This window comes from Vigna angularis, chromosome 2 (assembly GCF_016808095.1).
Source record: "Vigna angularis cultivar LongXiaoDou No.4 chromosome 2, ASM1680809v1, whole genome shotgun sequence".
Classification (NCBI taxonomy): Eukaryota; Viridiplantae; Streptophyta; class Magnoliopsida; order Fabales; family Fabaceae; genus Vigna; species Vigna angularis.
In genome coordinates this window covers 16,904,288-16,926,841 of record NC_068971.1, presented here as the reverse complement: position 1 = coordinate 16,926,841, position 22,554 = coordinate 16,904,288, and the positions used below count along the sequence as shown (strand labels likewise).

At 37.4% G+C, this 22,554-nt stretch overlaps 1 protein-coding gene across 1 annotated transcript; it reads right to left on the bottom strand.

The window, feature by feature from the left end:
* Positions 1 to 1,512: 1,512 nt before the first annotated feature.
* LOC108327324 (uncharacterized) lies at positions 1,513 to 3,233 on the bottom strand. The gene is made up of 2 exons (XM_017561040.2): positions 1,982 to 3,233; positions 1,513 to 1,687 (listed from the first exon to the last, which is right to left on the bottom strand). Exons 1-2 carry the CDS (start codon positions 3,121 to 3,123, stop codon positions 1,513 to 1,515), a joined length of 1,317 nt encoding a protein of 438 aa, XP_017416529.1. The 5' UTR covers positions 3,124 to 3,233.
* Between the last annotated feature and the right edge of the window lie 19,321 nt (positions 3,234 to 22,554).

Sequence of the window (22,554 nt, the reverse complement as noted above, 5' to 3'; positions counted from 1 at the left end):
TCAAGCTTTACAGAAACAAGATCAGTGGCATCATACCTGCTGAAGTTATTGGCCTTTCTTCATTAGCAATTCATTAGATGTATCTCATAATGGCCTTGGAGAGTTGGTGCTGTCAGAGAACAACTTTTCTGGATTCTTTCCATCTTCTCTTGGCAGATGCATTAGCTTGGAAAAGCTGCATTTGGAAGGAAATTCTTTTGATGGAAACATTCCTCAAACTTTAAATGGAAGTCTAAGAGGATCTAAGAGTTTCGTTAATGAATGCCAAGTTATGAGAAGTGTAAGGGATCGCAACCTTCTCAAGATCACAACTGAAAGCTCTAGAATTTGAGTACATGCATAATGGAAGTCTAGAAGATTGGTTGCATCCTATAAGAAATTTGCAATTTCAGAAAAAGACATTGACATTCACTCAGACTGAACATAGCTATTGATGTTGCTTGCGCACTGGAATATCTCCACCACTTCTGTGAAACTCCAATTGTTCATTGTGACATAAAGCCAAGATATGGGATACTGTTACTGGAGATTTTTACAGGAAAATGACAGACAGATGAAGCATTTGAAGGTGGGACGGTTACAGATAAAGCATAGTGCTATATAAAGAGTATGTTAGAGAAGGTAAAAAAAAGATAATGATATTTAAAACTACAAGATTTTATCATAAATTGTTATATATATAGCGATGCAAAGGCAATATAAATTGTAATATACCTTTTTCTTCCATTCGCTTAACCACATTCACAGAACAAGCAACAAAAGTATGAATCGAAAAGATCATTAAACAATGCAAACACCGCAACTAACCTTATGAGTCGAAGAAAAAACTCATTAAAAAAGTAAAACGGTGGTGGTCAAAGTAAACTGGGCTCACTGGGCATACAGGGCCGTGATTGCAGCAGCCTGTTATCCCTCCACTGTCTGGAGAGGGAGGTTTTCGCTGTTCTGTGAAACCAGCCTGACGCAGTGCCATCCACTTTAGGACTCAAGAGGCCCAAGCCTTCGCTCAGGTCCCGTGGGTCAGCTCTCAACTTGGAGCGGGCAGGCCAGCATTTTGCCATCAAGGCCCAACCCAGGAAAGCCACAGTATCATCCCACCACCATAATGCCCTCACTTGAGTCACAAACTGACGTTACCCAACTCGGCGAGCTGACATTCTTGTCAGACATTTATAAAGACTTCGTTTATTTGTATTTTGGCCAATGTGGAATTTGTGAACAAACAGACTGAACACTTTCTGAGATTGCATCCTTTTTTTTTTCATGGTACAAACGGTAATTCAACACAGATCATGTAACTCATTAGTGTCCAATAGAAGTTTATGCTCAATATTGCTTTGTTGTATGTCCTTTTGTGTAACTCTTTAGTATTCCTTGAAAACTTGATAAGCTATGGGATTCATATCAAGTGCAGCTATTCAATGGCAAGAGTAATATAACATTGGTCGTGGATACAAACTGAAAGCTTGGTCGGTGAAACTCGCAGTTAAACCTAAACAGTTTTAGCCAGGACTACAGATACTTGCAAATGATACAACGATCACATATGAGTCTAGCTACGACACTTCCATCTTCAATCTTCAAATTCCTACTTTCTTTGTTCCATAAATGAACCCCATAACTCTCACTACTTAGCTGAAGCAGTTTGGCTTCAACCCATTTTGATTCACCTCTAGTTTTGGGCTTCCTAAAGGCCTTGTTGTTTTGAGTGGATTTGAGGGAATGAATTTGAGTGGATTTGAAGATAATTTTTTTTGTTATTTTTTTGAGCGAATTTGCAGGTAAATGAGATTGAATTTGAAAATAATTTTTTTTAATTTGTCACGTCAATACAATTCTATACTAATTCTCACAAATTTTATTTTCAAATTTACTCTCATTTACTTCCAAATTCACTTAAAAAAAGGATAAAAAAAATTATCTTCAAATCTTCTCAAATCCCCTCAAATCCACTCTCTCAAATCCACTCAAGAGAAGAGACCCAAAGAGACCACCAATCTTTTTCAAATCTGCTGGATAAAAGGTCAAAGGAGGCAAGATTGTAAGGTTGAAGCCTGGCCTTTCCCCCAGTCTCTCAACCACTCTGGAAACCAGGTAGGGACCATTATGACCCCATTTGTTCCCATTAAAAGTTAACACAAATTCATTAATGAATCTGAGAAGAAGTGGATGATTCATGTCAAATATCAGGACTGCATTATTAAGTCTAGTCCAGTTCTTATTCCCAGAGTCCATGCTTTGTGCTCCAATAGAATTCCTCAACACAGATAAAGGTTTCAAGACTATAAAATCCGTGTCTAGGTACACACCACCATATTTGTACAGAACTGCAAGTCTCATCAAGTTAGATAGGTTCTGAAACAGAGAAATCTTACCTGGGTCCTTCTTCCCTTTCATCAACTCATTCAGCCATGCTTCAGCTGGAGTTCCCTTGAAGAGAAATGGCAAGTCTGGGGCCACTGCTTGAACTCTGAACCTCCTATCAAGAAGTGGCTTCAGGATCCTATAACCAAGAATGGAATCCAAAGTCCTTGATAGAATCGCCAAACAAGCCTTGGGATGCACCTTGAAAAGACTCTCTATAGACAACAACTCTCTTGCTTCAAATGAGCCTGCAGGGTACTCCCAAGTCATGAAAAATTGAGACTCACATTCATGGCTGAAAAATCCCAGAATCCGAGCATGAAATTGCCTACTCAATCCATCCGACTGGAGAATCTTGAACTCGTGAAGCTTCCCTTTAAACCAAACAATTCTTTCTTCTTCTGTGGAATTAAATGGAGCAACTAGGATTCCTTGATTTCCTTTGCCAACTCCTTCATTCTGTTGCATGGAACGTAAAGGGGAGTGTGTGAGAACAAGAGTTGACCTTATCCCCTCTCCATTTCTGTGAGGTCGAGCTTGCAACACTTCTTCTGGTCCTTTGGTTGCAGAAGGGCGTAGGGAATCCTGGTAAATAAGATCATCACAAAGGATAAAAAAAATTATGGCTGAGAAAGTGATTAGACAGAAGATAGCTATCTTAGAACGTTTGAGAAGTCGGTCATCAAACATTCTGTTACAAGTTAAAACTCTTTTTGCGATGAGAATTGCAATTGGAAAGAACTCATGCAGAAGCAACATAGCCTCCCACGCTGGACATTGAACATTAAGACTTAACTTCAACACGGGAAGTAGAATGTTGAAAATGACGATCAAATATGAATATTGTTTGAAGTCTGTGATCCTTTATTTTGGTCATTGTTTGAAGCATTCAAAGTGTTTATGTCAGATTTCTTCAATTCCAATGTAACATCCCGATTATATACGTCATGCATATATAATAAAGACGTCATCATGCATAATATAGGAAAGCAGTCAAGAGTTAATTCAGGATTACAGTCATCCTTAGAATAGTACAGAAATCACGACTAGAGTACAAGGGTTTCTCCAAGGGAAATACAGGGAATTTAAAACTTAAATTACACACGAGTTCTCCCAAACATTAAGAATTCACGAAATAAGACTAGTTATTCTGAGCTGCAACACTGCCGTCTTCATCAAGAGCTGCTCCCAAAGTATCCTCCTCACCATCTGCTCCCATCCAAGTGGATGATCATCGCCAAAGAACATACGCAAGCAAATACAAACAAGCAAGGGTGAGCTAGATATAAAAAGCATGTTATAAAATTTCACATGGCATGCAAAAGTCATCCAAACCTAGTAAACTCACATCACTAGACTTATTACTTTATACCCCGACTTGTTGCTTTATAAACTGACTCGTCCGGACTAGAATGATTGCCGAGCTATGGTGGGTCGTGCACTTGTGGTGGCCTCTACTGCTTTGCAAAGCCATTGCCAATGGGTTTCACCCTACCACACTCACGAGGTTAGTCCGTTATTACTCACCTTGGAGCATACTGGAAGCCTCCAAGACTAGGACCTCCTGCTACTCCTCACCACATGAATCAATCTTCTCTAATTGAGAATGACAGACCATTGGAGTTTCAGGATAACCCCCAAGACTGAGCTCCCATGCAAATCATCCCACACACAATAAGGGCAACACCATGTATCCTCTCCTTGAAGATCATGGAATTACGTCCAATAAAATAGGGCACCACCATGTAATCTCCCTTGAGATTCATGGAATTACGTCCATGAATTATAGTGTTACTTTGAACCTTATCCCAAGTCATGAATAACCCGAAAGTACCGTATTATCCCAGTAAATCTAACATACCTCATACTATTCACATATTTCATATCACAGCATATATATATATTTCAAACATTCTGCACATAATTCAATTAAGAGAGAAATGAACTTAAAACAAAATTACTATTTGGACGAACGTTATTCGCCGAACGGTACTGGACGAACGCTTTCACCAAAGGCCGAACGCTATTTCCCAACAAAGCCGAACGCTGAGATTGATATTTAGGCCGAACGCTGGAATCGAGTACTGAGGCCGAACGCTATACTCACCAGAACGAACGCTCGAAGAACGCTCAATATATATCTTAAGGACGAACGCTCAACATGTCACTAAGGACGAACGCTCACTGGGACGAACGCTCATTGGTACGAACACTCACTGGGACGAACGCTCACTGGACGAACGCTCACTGGACGAACGCTCACTGGACGAACGCTCACTCAGATTGAAGGACGAACGCTACACTTTAAGAACGAACGCCAACGCTCGTCAAACTGAAAAGCGAACGCTCAGCATATTATGGCCGAGCTTTGTGGACGAACGTCTCAAATTGGCCGATCCGGACGAACGCTCAGAACGAAAACCGAACGTTCAGAATTTGGTTATTTTGGACGAACGTTCAGAAAATACCGAACGTTCAGAAATTTGGTCGACCACTATTTGGTCGAACCCCAATTTTTAGACGAACGGCGTTTCTGCAGAATCGCGTGCAGTGTTCCAGAAACTCAGAAAAACTTCATTTTTCAACCCAAAAATACCCAGATTTGCTTCAAAGACAGTAAAATTCAATAATCAAACGAATAAAATCTAACTCCCCTTACCTCTTGAAGACTTCCCTTGTGAATCTTTGAATTTATCCCCCTCAAGGCTTGCAGCACCAAGCAACTCCAGCAACTCTAGCAACTCTGAACTTCACCTCCTTCACCAATTTTTGCAGTAAGGCAGCAAGGATTCTTTTCCATTACAGAACCCAGCACCCCCTTATATCTTCCACGTCTGCAGCTTGTTGAATGGTGCCAAAACATGAGAGGGGAATCACGGACGTTTGTCTCCCTTATTTTCTCAATAAAACAAAACTTCATTTCTTTCTATAGCCTCCCACGCTGGACATTGAACATTAAGACTTAACTTCAACACGGGAAGTAGAATGTTGAAAATGACGATCAAATATGAATATTGTTTGAAGTCTGTGATCCTTTATTTTGGTCATTGTTTGAAGCATTCAAAGTGTTTATGTCAGATTTCTTCAATTCCAACGCTGTCATCACATCAAGTCTATGAATTGTTATTGACCAATAGTAATGAAAAAGAAAATTCTTCACAAATTCATATTATTTTAAACAAAATTTAGAAATAAAAGTTTGAAAATATTGAATATAGTAAAACTAGGTATAAAATTAATCTATCTTGAGTCTAAAACACACATAGAGTAATACATTTACAATAAAGACTGATACAACTATATATGACAACTAAACATAAATACGGTGAATAGAAGATTTGTTAAAAAACAATATCAACAATATCTACCAATATCAAACAATATCAAAAGTTCATATTTCCTTAATGGGTTAAATATGTTTTTCGTCCTTTAAGTATCACATGAATTTGGTTTTAGTCCCTACTTGAAACTTTGATGGTTTTTAGTCCTCATAGTTTTGAAACTCTTACTATTAGTCCTTAAAATTAGATGGCGTTAACTTTTAGTAGATGTAGCAAACGGCGAGGCCACGTTTTATGTCAGCTGTCCTCTTCATTCTCTGCTACGTTGGTTGTTTAAGTTTTGAAATGAGATTAAGAGTGTTAATTGTGCATTTGGTTGAAAATAGGTTAAGAGAAGAGAAAAGGGAATTTGAGCACTGGGAAGATGCATTTGCGAAAATTTGAAGATTCATTTGGCCACCAATCTCGACTCCCCTCACTCTCATTTTTCATCATTCAATCTCACACTCCTCTCTATCAACTCAATAGAATCACCCCATTCGAAACCAATCCCTTCATCACGCACACACGCACAATCCCTTACCTATTGATTTTCCCCTTCAGCCAAAAACACATCACTCTTCACTCACGTTTGCTATGCTTTCCTGGCACCCAATAACGCTACCTACCAACGGGACATTCCAAAAAAAACTCCAACCTTCATCACCTATTTCTCCCCATTTTTTCAATCACCAAGCCAAACTCTCACAATGGGAAACCTAAACCTCTTCTTTCTCATTTACCTCCGCAAACATTTATCATTTGGCTTCATCCATCTAAATTCTTGAAGCATCAAATCCTCTCTTCCAGTTCATCACACATACAGTAGAATACATACATCGATCAAACAGAGAAGGAAGCCTCAAATCTCACCATCTTACTTGTTAATATATAATCAAAACAGAGTTAAGAGAGGAAGGAAGGTGGTGTCACCAACACCTGCTCCATTCGCAGTAGCGGCCTTGGGCGGTGACTAGGGGTGCCAATGAATGCGACGACGTTATGGTATGGCGGTATCGCGGCGTTGTGTTTGCGAGTTCGTGGAAGAGAAGGAGAAGAAGGAGAAACCCCTGCTTTCGAGCCGCGCTGAATCAGAAGTTGACTAGGGAGATCGTTCTCCCTGAGGTTGTTCCGGTAGTAGATGATGGACTGGCGCGATGTTGGCGAAGAAGGCCTATTTCAAGTTGTTCTAGCAAGCGGCGACCGACGTCGTTCAAGAAGGCGGGGGCACTTCCCTCTTACGGTCAAAGATGTGGCGCGGGGAGAAGAGAGAACCTCGGGCGAAGAGGAGAAAGGTTGGTGTGGCGATTGGCAGAATCTATGGCGGCGATTGGCGACGCTGGCGAAGTCTTGGGCCGCAACTAGCGGCGGCCGATTAGGTGGAGAGTGAAGAGAGTGAAGAGGGCACTTAAAACCCTTAAGTCTTGGGCTGCAGCTTCAACCAAATGCACACTTAACATACTTAATCTCATTTCAAAACTTAAACAACCAACATGGCAGAGAGTGAAGAGGGCAACTGGCATAAAACGTGGTCTCGCCGTTTGCCACATCTACTAAAAGTTAACGCCATCCAATTTTAAGGACTAATAGTAAGAGTTTCAAAACTATGAGGACTAAAAACCATAAAGTTTTGAGTAGGGAGTAAAACAAAATTCCTGTGATACTTAAGGGACGAAAAACATATTTAACCCTTCCTTAATTAATACAAGTTTGATGGAGAATAGTATGAGAAACCATAAATTGTTTAAAAGAAATTGAAAAATATTCACAATCATTATCACTTCTCAAAGTTTGAAAAGAAATACCAAACTAAGTTTTAATTTCATTATAAAATGATTGAAAGATAAAAAATAAATAAAAACATTTTTTCATTAAAAATAACCAAGTACATTTGGAATAATAATCAACAAAATAACAAATAATTGAAAACATAAATTAGATTTAATACAACTAGGACCCTAAATGTCAAAGTGAACTAAGGAAAAGGGGACAAAACATGTTATGAGACACTACTAGGAAAGGAACTACGACTATGTTTCCCTAATTGACACGACTCACATACCAAACTAGACAATTTGGAAAAATTGGGAACAAGTTGTTGCAATTTGGCCAGACTAGGATGACCTTGCTAATCATGAAGGAGAGATGGAAACTCTATAACTGTGCCAAAATGTGTAGAAGGACAGAGCTGATAAAGACCATGAGACTCACATTTGTTGCCAGTCACCTGTCTCAAACTCCAGTCTTGTAAACAAACAGAAGTTCTAGTAAAAGAAATAGCACAATCAAGAGAACGAGTTAGATGACTAATGGATAATAAGTTAAAAGGAGACCCAGAAACATAAAGAACATTATCAATAGATAAAAGAGGAAAGAAGGTTACCAGTCCCAACTTCATGAGTTAAAACCCTAGACCCATTAGTCATTATAAAAAAAAGGTAAATTATCCCAAGAGAATAAAGTGGAAAACAAATATTTATAACCAATTTTGTGATTTGTGGCTCCTAAGTTGACAACCTAAGGTTTAATAGACGAAGATTGAGTCAAACCAACAAAAGATGTACCTATGCGTGCAAAAAAGCAGTGGAACTAAAAGGTTGATTATCCTCACACCATTTAAGAAATTAATCAAAAATAGAAGATGATTGTGAAGGGGAATCAGTCTGAGCAACAACAACAGAGTGAGGAGGACAACCATGTCATGTATAACACTTGACAATCCTATGGCCTAGCTTGCCACATTCACTAGGAGCAATATCAGTCACTTTTTGAGTAAGATGATCAACATACCCTTGAAGCTCAAGCCAAAGTTTAATGTTTGACGCCCAAGTCGCATAACTATTGTCATCTAACTTATCAATGGGAAGGTGCACATTGACATAGTTGTTGGTATCGTAGGGGGTATTTTTCGAAGAGTATAGCGCAGCGGAATTAAAACTCAGAGAGCGGAAAGCGTGTTCGATCACAATTAAAATTAATTTGGTCCTTTTAGTAAAAATAATTTTCTTTCAGAAAATTAATCAAACAGTTGATATACGTAAAATAATATGAGTGTAGGGAATAGAAAAATCACACAGATATTTTTATACTGGTTCGATTCAACAGAATCTACGTCCAGTCGTTAATCACTATAAATAGTGATTAACAGTTCCACTAAAAATGGTTTAACAGATTACAATCAAATGAACAGGAATAAAACGAAAAGAACCACTCTACCAACTTGAAGAGAACCGCATTGGCAATCGACCAACGATTCACAAGCTTCTCCTTTCACAAGACCAGACAGAGTACCTTGCTAACTTGAAGAGAGTCTGCTCCGACTATCGACACACGATACGCGAGCCTCTCCTTTCACAAGACCAAGCAAGGGAACAATGAACAAAAAGCTCTCTAAGAACGTTCCTCTGACACACAGTGTTCTAAGCTTTCTCAGTTCAAAAAAAACATTACCTTCTGATTTCTCCAAATCAAATTATATAGCCAAGTACACTGAATGCCAAAGGTCTGCTCCCAACTGCCATGAATAATCGATTATTGTAAGTGATAATCGATTATTCAAGTCCATTACAGAGTTTTCAAAAAAGTGATAATCGATTATATGAAGTGATAATCGATTATTCAAGTATGACTTGTGATAATCGATTATTGCTTAACCATAATCGATTATACTAGTAAAAATTACAATGTTTAACATTTTCCTACTACATTCAAAATCTACAAGTTGCTTTTTTTAAATATTTTCCTACTACATCCAAAATCTATAAGTTGCAGCATCATCAAAACACATCTTCAGGTTTTACCAATACTCCTTATTGGTAACAATAGTTAATAAAGACTGATGGGTCAGACACACTAGTGGTAGAAGAGATACCAAGAGACGACATGGAAGAAGATAGAGAAAAACCCTAAAACACCAAGGTTCTTCATTAATTGTTGCCCAAATGATACAATCCTATCTAGGAAAGAGTACAATCGTTTTTGAATTTGATTCCTCCTATAGGATAAACAAAGAAAATCATAGAAGAATACGAAAATAAGATAGAAACGGAGACGTTACAATCTAACAAATTTGATACGCTGTCATTGTAGCTATCAAATTAATACTACTTTTCAAGACAACTTTAGTATTGTCAAGTCAGTAGTCAAGAAAGTAGATAGGGTTAAAGTAACCCTAAGTCGTCTCCCAAAGAATACGTAATTACTTTTCAATATTTGAATCTTATGAATGTTATGCAATGCTCAAGAATAAAAGTGAGAAACTAAGCTAATAGAATTAATGTTTGAAGAATGTTTCAAGAACAAAGAGGAAACTTAGAAACAATTATGATGAAATAGGCAAGTTCCACTGCTTTCCCAAGATAGATTCATCATTGGTTATCAACAGATCATTGCTCAATTGATTATTGTTCAAGTTTCAAATTAATTAAAGTACATTTTTAATTAATGTGAGAGCGATCATGCAGTTAACCAAAGTAGATTCTCAATAAAATGCAAGACCTTTCTAGATTATTCACAATGAATTCAACCAATGTACATTCTGAATCAAATTCTATTGTGTTTAATCATGTCTATTCTTATATCTCCTAACCAAATTAAAAGCTAATTAATCAAATTAAATTCTCAAAATGACATAGATTCCCTTTTCACTCATAGAGAGCTTCCCTTAGGCACACAACTCTAATACTCTCAAAATGAAAAGTTACTTCCTAAGAGTTGTAGAAAACACTATTTATAACCCAAGGTTCAAAAAATGAAAAGACAACTCCCAACTGCCAAATATAATCTATTATCCTAAGTGATAATCGATTATTTGTGTCCGTTATGGGATTTTCAAAAAGTGATAATCGATTATCTTGAGGAATAATCAATTATTTGCGCAACTTGGGCAATACTGACTCAGACTTGAATAATCGATTATTCTAAGCAATAATCGATTATTTGTGCGAGCAACTCTTTTCGAAACAGGCTCGTAATAATCGATTATCTACGCAAAGACTCTCTAAACAGGAAAACTTCTAAGAGTTCTTACATTAACAAAGTAATTCCTATACAATTAATTCTATAAAATGCTTGTAAATAAATACAACAAAAGTCTTCACGTTCTTCATCTTGTAGCATCATCAAAACCATAATATCTTCAAGACACCAATGCTCCTCATTGGTAACAAACTTGTCCTTCTTGTTCTTGACCATCGTGATTCCATATTTCTTGGGAACCATATGTATAAGGCTTACCCAAGTGCTGTCAGAATTGGGGTATATAATACCTGTTTGGAGCAACTTGATGTCCTCTTTCTTTACAACCTCCATTAGTTGAGGATTTGGTCTTCTTTGAGGTTGTTGAGGATTCAGTCTTCTTTGAGGTTGTCTCACTGGTTTAACATCCTCCTCCAAAAGTATTATGCATGCAAAAAAACGGGCTAATACTTGGAATATCTGCTAAAGTCCAGCCTATTGCTTTCTTGTGATCTCTGATAACTTGTAATAGCTTTTTTTTCTTCTCATCAGTAAGCAGTGCAAATATAATAACAGGGAGTTTCTCATCCTTCTCAAGATAAGCATATTTCAACGTCGAATATTTTGGGCTTTTAACGGAGAATTTGCAAACGACGTTATATCAAGAGACTTTAAATTGACGTCGAATTTAAAAAATTCGACGTTAAATTAACGTCGAATTTTGTCAATATACGACGTTAACTTAACGTCGAATTTTGTCAATATACGACATTAATCAATTTTTTTTGTTTTTTTAATTAATTGTGATCCTTTTTACAACTCTACAAGTCCTGAAAAGCAGAAAAATAACAAATTTCAGTTTTTGGTATTTTATAAAGAAAGAACTATGAACGTGTAGTGTAGTATCAACAACAAACAACAACAACCAAAAACAAACAAGTTCAATCAAACAACAACAACAAAAAAGTTCAACCAAACAACAACAAACAAGTTCAACAAAAAAATAACAAACAAGTTCAACAAATAAGTTCTTCAAAACGAAAACGAAAACGAAAACTAACCTTCAAAAGGTGGGTTCGTCGGAATAAAGTATCGTCACCAGTGACAGAGAAAGCAGAATGCGCCTATGAAAGGCAAAAACACAAAAATAATCGATCAAAACAAACAAAAATCATACATAAAGTAGTTAATTAACATGCATTTCTATCAAATGAGAGAAAGATTACATGTGATGGTCGGCAAACTTCGTTCGAGAAAAGTTTGAGAAAAGAAGAGGGTCTCGCGCGCTAAGATAAAGTGAATGAATTTTCAATTTCCCGCTCAAATTTTTACTGAATTCACTAACCTTTTAACGTCTAACGTTGGGGCATTCGACGTTTTATATCCTTTTACTTCGAATTATAATTCTAAACGACGTTTAATAATTGCATTTATTTACAAAAATGCCATCGGTCATTTTTAATGTTGGCTATTCAGTGGTTGGACGTTGAACGCGTGACGTTATACGCTGTTTTTGTACTAGTGTATATTGACACCGCGTCCTCAATATCACCTGCTTTACAGTTTTCTTTGTCGTCCAAAATTAGGCACGACATTTTTGAAAAAGAAAAATGTAAAGATGGAGAAAAAGATGAAAAAATGTCTAAGAAACTAAAAGAAAAAGTGTTTGCAACATCACTCGATAAGTCAATACAAATCAAAGAATGATCTTTAATCGGGTGCTTCCCAGCTTCCAACACGTTGAAGTGAACTTTCTCGTCTCCTATCTCCATTGTCAATGACCCTGCATGCACATCTATCTTGGTTTGTGCTGTCATCATGAAGGGTCTTCCCAAGATAATAGTTGTTGGACTAATTCCTTCATGATCCTTCATATCCAAGATATAGAAATCTGCAGGAAAAATTAACTTGTCTACTCGGACAAGCACGTCCTCAACCACACCTGCAGAGTTAACTGTGCTATGGTTGGCCAGTTGAATGATGATGATGTTGATCCAGCAGAGTTGTGGTTTGAAGGTAGTAGAATGATGAATAGAATCATAAGCAGAGTTGCATTTAGATCACGAGAGGCAGTGGCAGCGGAAAGAAGTGAGGTGTAACAGCAGTGGCAAAAGTGAATTTAGTGGCTGCAGTATAGTTAATGCAGTGGAAACAGATCTGGATGCAGAGATGGATGTAGAGATGGATGTAGAGCTCTATGGTGAGTGGATTATCTAACTCAGAAAGCCTTCACTGGAAGGAAGCTAGAAGGAGAAGGAAAGCTCAATAAGAGGTGACTTTTGGCAGAGTTCTGGTTGCTGGAAAAATGCATCAGCATAGTAAAACTCAATGTATTCAAAAGTGAGATACAAGCTTTGCCCATGAGATTTTATAGATCAATCTCCCAGCTTGAGCAAGCCTTTTACACGTTTTAATTGTGAAATGTTATTACTAATCATGTGCTAAATGAGTAGCTTCCAGTAAGTGTGCTAAATGAATTTTAACATGTGGAGAAAACAATTACTAATGCTACCCCATAGAAGGATAAGCACACCCCTTCTTGTGTGGCAATGTCCACTTTACCCTTCTCCATGTTTTGGCAAATTGGTAGCATCTTCTTGTTCTTCAATTTTCCATCCAAAAATAGCAAAGAGGGTGATGAATCATTATTTTCTTCACTGCACTTAGTTTATTGTGCTAGATTTAATCAGGAAATTGTGCTTAATTGTCTAGTATTTTCCCATTTTACTGAATTGAGCTTAATTCGATCAGAAATTCTTATTTTAATTAATTTGAATTATCTGAAACTAATTATTTATATTATTGAGTGCAGGGAAAATTCTGGATAATATTTTAGGACATTTGGAAGAAAAAAATTATTTAAGAAAACATTGTTTGGCATCAGTACAACACACAGCTATTTCAACCATCACAAAAAGGGAATTTGATTTTTTTTAAAAAAATAGAAAGCATTCATGTTTGGAAAATTAATTTTGGCAAAGGGAAGTTCTAAGTGCAGCCACGGTTTTGGCAAGCATTTGGCAAAGTTGATATCCACCTTTAGAAGCTCACGGCAATTACATCTGCAACTCATTTCTTTCAAATGAAAAATCTTGCAAAAGGACAAAACAAAAGAGCAATTGGAGTCAAATAAGGGATCAAATTTGGTGGAAATTTACGTTGGGAAGTTGCTATTCCCTTGCCATGTCACGGTTACATATCCTAAACCCATGGACAAGTTATTTTGGTGAAAGCATTCAGCAAAAACATCTTTTTGAATGAGGGGGCCACCATTTGGGTCACATTCACGGTCGGAACTGTAAAATGCTGATAAATACTTGTTGAAGTGTAAAGAGAACACGGTCCCACACTTATGCACATCCATTATTCCTAGAATAAGAATGGGAGCCACCAATTATTGGAAGTTCACGGATACTGATTTGGAAGCTGGGAGAAGATGGAGACGGAAGGGGCATCAACTTGGTTGAGCACTTCACGGTGGCTGCTGAAAGAGAAGAAGACTCCCGTCCAGTAGTAGCCATCACCGAGAGGGAGAAGAATGAAGCGTGATGCACGGCCAGCTAAAGATCACCAAAGCAGCTGCTACATACAGTAGTGTAGCTGGTCCAGCAACCCATCGAAGGGAGAAAATGGAGGTGCAGCTGCCCACACTTGCACGTACAGCAGCCTGTCCAGAGATGATGGAGAAAGTGTGCAGCAGCCACACGCCAGAAGAGAACCACGTCCATTTTCATACATCCAGCAAGGGAAGAAGGATTGGTCTTGTCGGTCCAGCAGCTTTGGAGAGCACCATGGTGATTGATGATGGAAGCACGTCCACCAGCAGCAGCAGCCATCAAACGTCCAGCAAACTACAAGCAGCCTCCACGTGCACAGCAGCAAGCTTGAAGAGAAAGGGAGAAGGAGATGTTGAGAGAAATAAAATGAAGAAGCATGGATGAGCTGCACCTTGGTCTTGTCTCTAGAAAGCTCACGGCCTTATCCAGAAAAGTAGAGAGGAGAAAATGCAGCAGCCACCACCTTCATTATTGGTTTATGTGTGCAAATCCAGCAAGGAGATGCAAGAAGGACCTCTCGGTTGAAGCACAAGTTGTTCACGGGAGTTGATCTGGAGGCTGTGCAGTTGCTCACGGTCAATGGCTTGGTAGTAGCTGATCAGAGTTGGAAACGGATGAAGCACACAGCAGCTGGTCCGAGCAAAGAATGGAGGTGTAGTGTCCAGCTTCAACCACACCAAGAGGAGGAGGCCGTGAGAGTCCAGCAGCCCACACTTGGGACGTTCCAGCAAGCTGAAACAAGAAGACAAGGATTAGGGGCCCACTTTATTTTTGGTATAGACAAAATGAAAGAATGTTTTATTAATATGGGTGGAAAAATTGGCTGAAATGGAGAAGTCACGGGAGGTTGCAACAAAAAGAGAAGTGGCTATAAAAGATGAAGAGCAGCAGCAGATTGGAGTATTAGATTTAGGAGTAGATTTTGGTGTTATAGTAGAATTAGTTTAGGAGAAGTCACGCCTCTTCCTTCTTTTCCAGTTCTATTTTCATCATCCAGTTCTATTTTCATCAGTACTTGAATTTTATTTCTGAAGCGTGCATTTCACACTTTGATCATTTCATTTTCATTTTATTTCAAGTGATGAATTTTAATTTAAGAATTGAATCTTCGATAAATTTTATTTTGAGTCAAGTGCTTTTAATTTTATCGTCTCTTTTATTTTACCGCTTATTACTTTTTGAGTCGTTTAATTTTACCGTTTCTCAAATTTACCGCTTTCCGTTTTTACCGTCTTTTACTTTTTGATTTTACTATTTTTAAAATTTGCTTCAGTGTTGTTAAATTCAGTTATTGTATTTAAATTCCAGTTTAATTTATTACCGCAAACAAAAACATCACAAACCCCCCCACTTCGTGTAAAAAAATCTGAGACTAAACCACCAAAATTGGTCCTTGAGAGACGACCTAGGAGTCACTTCCTAGTCCTGTACTGCATTAATTTTGTTGTATCAAATTTGTATGACCGCGACAGTCGTAGCAAATTTTGGCGCCGTTGCCGGGGACCAATGAAGGTTTGGTTTTAGATTTTTGTTGTGTAAATTTTTGTTTTGTTAATATGTTTGTTTTGTGTGTTTTGTCTTGTATATTTTTGTAGGCGACAACGACACCTTCAGCAAATTTTGGCGGCGTTGTCACTTCAGTCCAGGTTCTTGTTTTTGATTTTTACTGTTTTTGTTTTATTACGTGGTTGTAATATATGTTTTGTCTTTTATATTTTTATTGTGTTGTGTTTTGTATTATGTATGTTAATTTAAAAAAAAATTTAAAAAAAAAATATTTATGTTCTGTTTTGTGTGTGCCTGTAGCATGTATAAATGTGTTGTGTTTTGTTTAGTGATTGTTTTTGGAAGTTTCAATTGATGTAAATACTGGTTTTACTCCATGTTATGCTTCTGTATATTTTTTATAATCCTTGCTTGAAGTGAAAGTCCAGGTCTGAGATAGGTTTTGAACTAGAATAGAGAAAATGACAGATTCTCAAGACTGGATGTATGATTTAGTCAAGTGTCTTCCCAAATTCCTTGGGTTGGCACATGAAGATCCATACAGGCACCTCAAGGAGTTTAGCTTGGTGTGTTTGTCTATGAGGCCTGCTGGTGTTTCAAAGGAAACAGTGTTGATAAAAATGTTTCCCATGTCCCTTCAAGATGAAGCAAGAGACTGGTTCATATACCAGTATCCTTTTAATAGTTGGCAGGAAACACAACAAAAATTCTTCGACAAGTTCTTTCCAGTAGCAAAGGTGACCAGTATTAGGATGAAGATCACTGCCATTGAGCAGTTTCAAGAAGAAAGCCTGGCAGATTATTGGGAGAGGTTTAACAGGCTCTGCACAACTTGTCCAAACCACCAAATTCCAGAGCATTTGCTCTTGACTTATTTTTATGAAGGGCTCCTGGACAATGAAAGGATACTTGTGGATGCAGCTATTGGTGGATGTTGGATGGATATAACCCCAACAGAAGCGAGGAAGTTGCTCTGCAAGCTGGCTGGTGAAAGTCCAATTGAGGTAGCAAAGGAAGAACCTGAGCAGCTTGTTCTGGATTCTGACACTGATAGCCCTGAGGATGCAGCTGATAACTTGGAGTTTGGTAAGAAACTTCTCAGTGAGCAAAAACAGGTTTATTCTGAACCTGAGATTCCAATTTTACCTGATTTGCCTACACATTCAAATGCATGTGATTTGATGCACACTGATTCTATAGGATTTATGACTGACACTGATACAATTTTGATTGCCCATTCTAAAACTTTTAATTCAGTGTCAGCCATTGAACCCATTGGTGAAAGTAGCGTCAATATTGATTTTGAAAGAGAAACTGTGCATTCTGATGACTTTATAGAGTTAGGACTAAATTTTGATTTAACACAGTTTTCTGAAAATTTCGAATGTGATTGCAAATCTGGTTCTTGCTCTATTTGTGCTGAAATTGATTATGCATTACAGGCAAGCTCTAAGTTTATTACCGATGCTATTAATTGTGAGTTTGATGACAAGGATGCAGAGTTCAAAAAGAATGCAGGTGATGACATTAAGGAATGCATGATTAATGAAGAAGAGATATTCCTGCAACAGTTTGCTGTGAGAAGAAAGAAGAAACATCTTGCTATGGATGATAAAGCTATACTGATGAAGCAGTTCCTCTTAACATTTTCTCTGTTGAATCATGTGATGGAAAGCATATCCCTGATTGTCCAAATTTGGCAACTGCCACCATAACCAGGGAAGTTTTCCTATTCCTTCTTCCCTTAATTTTCTTAGTTTATGAATTAGGGGAGAATTCTGATTTTCTTAGTTTACGGCTTGTTATTTTTTTATATTTAAAAAAAAAAAAAAACAAAAATTTAAAAAAAAATGTATGTTCTCTTTCACGTGTGTTATTTTCTTAATGTATGTATTGTAAATATGTGTTTTGTCTGTTGTTTTTACATTTGCGTTTTATGTGTTTTAATTTTTTGTGTTCGATATTAGGTCTTTTGTTTTGTTAAATTATGTGTTCTGTTTTTATTTATTTATTTAGTTTTTTTTTTGTTATAATAAAAAAAAATCAACAAAAAGCACAATTAACATGTAATGGCAGAGAGGTGAAGTTTGAGCAGAGAAACTAATCTGAGTACTTTTATTGATAAACATGATACACCGAAAACATCTGTCTTAAACTGTTAATTATAAAATTAAAAAAAAAGCAAAACATAATAAAACATGGGCAGTGATCGATCAGTAATGATCGTTAAGGATTACAGTCCAACAAAAAAAAATAATAATAATAAAAATAAATACATAAAAAGCAAAATAAAAGATGTTCGGGGGTCGATCTTTAGTGATCGTTAACATTACAGACCAAATAAAATAAAACACATAAAAAAAAACATAAAAAACATAAAAACACAAAATAACATAAAGCATTAAAAACGAAAGTAGTTGCTCGGTGGTGATCTTAGGGAGAGCTCCGTTGAGGGAGCCCTGGTTCGGAATGTAGGAGGCCTAGGCGGAGGGATTTGTCGCTCATCTCTGTCGTCGTCGATGATGATCGGGATGGGAAACAGGTCCAGCAGCCTCGGTGCCCTCATTACCACCCAGCCATTTTCTTCTCAAAAAAAAAAAAAAATTGTGTTAATAATTATAATAAAAAAAAAAAAATTTTCAATAAATTGAGATCTGATGAGAGTTCTTACCGTACATATACAGCGGCAGTTGTGAAAACTGAGTGCCAGTGGGGTCTATCTCCGCTTGCCAGCGCTTGACCCGATTGCCGTGGTTATTGAACCAGCAGTGCACGTTGTATTCGCTGGCATCTCCGTAGGTCCTTAGTCGAGACGTGATCTCGACGACTTGCGCTCGGCTTGGATGAGTGACCCCATAGTTGAAGATGTTGGTCATCATCTTGACCTGATCATCTGTTGGGCGCCACCGCTGACTCGTGTATCTCTCGATTTCCATCTCACTCATCATATTTTCTAAATAAAAAAAATATATATATAAAAATAAAAAGAACAAAAACATAAAAAAAAACAAAACATAAAAAATAAAAAAAAAACAGAAAAATAAAAAGCATAAAAAAAAAAAATTAGTTTAGTTCTGTGTTTTCTTTATTTGTTCTTGTTTCCTTTTAGATTTATTTGTCCTGTCTGTCTTTGATTGTTTCTGTATTTGGTCTCAGATCTGTTTCACGGTCCTTGCAAAAGGGTCCTAAACGGATCTACGTCCAGTTGTCCAGTTGTCTAGTTGTCCTTGTCCATATTGTTCTTGTATATTATGTTCTGTGTTTATTTAGTTTTAAGTGGGGTACGTGGCGTTGTTCTACCCGATTGTCTCTGCCATACCTTCAATCGAAGGGAGATTAACGTCTGGTTTCCAGCCGATATACCCCTTAAGTTTTAAGACAATTGTGTTTTATGTGTTTAAGTGTTTTATGTTTAAAAAAATGAAAAAAATTGAAAAGGAGATGATAGAAGCAGGAAATAGAAAATAATCGGCAGAAGAAAAAAAAATATACAAGAAAGCAGGAAAAGGGAGAGGGTGAGAAAAGCTGAGAAAGTGCAAAAAGAAAGAAAAATGTAAATGAAAGCAGAAAGAAAGGTAGATCTAGGTGCAGATGACTTACCTGGAGTAGTAGGCTGGCAGAGGAGCTCCTCGCTGATCTCAGACTCTTCAGAAGGCGCAGTGGCAGAGGCTCCGCGCAGGCTCCAGACGCTCAGAGGAGGAGAGAGAAGAGAGAGAAGACAGGAGCAGAGAGAGTGAGAAGTCAGAAATGTTGCTCGACGCTGAGGAGGTACCCTTTTATAGCCAAAAATTCTGCCACTGTAGCAACAGTTCCGGTCATTGCCACCGAAACTGTTGTCACAGTGCCGGTCATCTCCTTTTTCAGAAAAAAATAAAAAAAAATTAAAAGTTAAAAAAAAAATTTAGCATCTACTGATGGATGCTAGGTGATTTAGACATCTGCTGATGGATGTCATTGACAACATCTACTGATGGATGTTATTGAAAAATTTCTTCCCTTTTTCCTACTTTTTATTGCACTTGTCTATATTATTTGACTGCTCTGAAATTGATAATCTGATGATTGTTACACACTGAGGACATTGTGTGATTTAAGTGTGGTCTACTGGGAAGAAATTCTAATTATTCTGTTATTTCTGTTAGTTTCTGTTAGTATGTATTTTGTGTGTTAAATTTTTTGTTTTTGTGTGCTAAATTTTTTCTGTTTTAAGTTGTTTTAGTGTGTCTTTAGTGCAATAAATTTTACATTTTTCTCTTGATTTCTGGATTATCTAAGTTGTAGATTTTTCCTTCACTTACTTACTACTTATAGATTGTAATCCTTGCTTTTCTTTGCTTGGAAAGATGATTATACGTTTGAGAGGTTGATTTGATTGTGACGAATACCCTGTGTGAGATTTGAGCCACTTAATTTTCTTTCTTGTGTGTGATATGTATCTTGAATGCTTGCACATATGCCTTGGCTTGATTCTTTTTGATATAGTTGATTGATATGCATGTTCAGACGTGATAAAGGCATTTTTATTCTTGAGCCTCTTTAGCCAAATAAGCCTACCTTGTTATTATCCTTTGATACCCCTTTTGAACCTATATTGTATTCATTTCTTTGTTTAAAGCTCATACACTTATCCTAAGTGAAAAACAAATGATTACCTTAACCTTAGGAAGGTCTGGAGCTATAAGAGTATTTTGTGAATAAGTGTGGTCTCCTTGGGAATTCTGATGAATTGGCTAGTTGGTTCCTCATCATGTTTTGAAATGAAAATTTATATCCTGTTGTGTGATAAAAAAAAAAAAAAAAAAAGACAGGATAAAAAAAATGATGAGAAAAAGAGAAAAAAATTGAAAAATAATTTTGTGAATAATGGAGTCGAGAAGAGGATTGAATTAGAGGTTTGGGTGAGATTTCACTGTGTTTACATTTTTTCCCTAGTGCACCTCTATTTCTTCTGAGCTATAGCTACTTATCCAAATTTATCCTCCCCTGTCCTTGGCCCCATTACAACCCAGTAAAGACCTTTTGATCTGAACATGCATATGATTTAAGTATTGATAATTAGAAGCTTGCCAAGTCTACTTGTGTTTGTTTTCTTGAGTACATCGAGCTGATATTATTATTTACCCTAGACACTTGAGAGAAACACTGTGAGTGCATCTGTGAGGTTTTGTTATTTTTAAATCACCTCTTAAGCTGATTAATCATTTTGCTATGTATTGAATTGCTTGGATGATTTCTGTAAGTATGTGCTTTTCTTGACTATGTGTTGGATATTGTCTACTTCTTTTATTTGTCTAGAATTCTTGAGAACTGTGTAAAATTCTGTTTGCTTTCTTGCGAGTTTTTATTTTTCTGTCTGCTGAGTTTGTGTCATTATTCCCAAAGTCCTTTGAACCATTCCCTGATTTGCGTCTTAATTTTGCCCAGGAGTGCAAAAGACTAAGTGTGGTCTATTTTGATGAATCATTATTTTCTTCACTGCACTTAGTTTATTGTGCTAGATTTAATCAGGAAATTGTGCTTAATTGTCTAGTATTTTCCCATTTTACTGAATTGAGCTTAATTCGATCAGAAATTCTTATTTTAATTAATTTGAATTATCTGAAACTAATTATTTATATTATTGAGTGCAGGGAAAATTCTGGATAATATTTTAGGACATTTGGAAGAAAAAAATTATTTAAGAAAACATTGTTTGGCATCAGTACAACACACAGCTATTTCAACCATCACAAAAAGGGAATTTGATTTTTTTTAAAAAAATAGAAAGCATTCATGTTTGGAAAATTAATTTTGGCAAAGGGAAGTTCTAAGTGCAGCCACGGTTTTGGCAAGCATTTGGCAAAGTTGATGTCCACCTTTAGAAGCTCACGGCAATTACATCTGCAACTCATTTCTTTCAAATGAAAAATCTTGCAAAAGGACAAAACAAAAGAGCAATTGGAGTCAAATAAGGGATCAAATTTGGTGGAAATTTACGTTGGGAAGTTGCTATTCCCTTGCCATGTCACGGTTACATATCCTAAACCCATGGACAAGTTATTTTGGTGAAAGCATTCAGCAAAAACATCTTTTTGAATGAGGGGGCCACCATTTGGGTCACATTCACGGTCGGAACTGTAAAATGCTGATAAATACTTGTTGAAGTGTAAAGAGAACACGGTCCCACACTTATGCACATCCATTATTCCTAGAATAAGAATGGGAGCCACCAATTATTGGAAGTTCACGGATACTGATTTGGAAGCTGGGAGAAGATGGAGACGGAAGGGGCATCAACTTGGTTGAGCACTTCACGGTGGCTGCTGAAAGAGAAGAAGACTCTCGTCCAGTAGTAGCCATCACCGAGAGGGAGAAGAATGAAGCGTGATGCACGGCCAGCTAAAGATCACCAAAGCAGCTGCTACATACAGTAGTGTAGCTGGTCCAGCAACCCATCGAAGGGAGAAAATGGAGGTGCAGCTGCCCACACTTGCACGTACAGCAGCCTGTCCAGAGATGATGGAGAAAGTGTGCAGCAGCCACACGCCAGAAGAGAACCACGTCCATTTTCATACATCCAGCAAGGGAAGAAGGATTGGTCTTGTCGGTCCAGCAGCTTTGGAGAGCACCATGGTGATTGATGATGGAAGCACGTCCACCAGCAGCAGCAGCCATCAAACGTCCAGCAAACTACAAGCAGCCTCCACGTGCACAGCAGCAAGCTTGAAGAGAAAGGGAGAAGGAGATGTTGAGAGAAATAAAATGAAGAAGCATGGATGAGCTGCACCTTGGTCTTGTCTCCAGAAAGCTCACGGCCTTATCCAGAAAAGTAGAGAGGAGAAAATGCAGCAGCCACCACCTTCATTATTGGT

Coding starts and splice junctions, on each gene's coding strand:
- LOC108327324 (XM_017561040.2), bottom strand. CDS start 3,123: ATGTTGCTTCTGCATGAGTTCTTTCCAATTGCAATTCTCATCGCAAAA. Junction 1,688..1,981: donor AAGATTGGTGGTCTCTTTGG/GTCTCTTCTCTT, acceptor CAAGGCCTTTAG/GAAGCCCAAAACTAGAGGTG.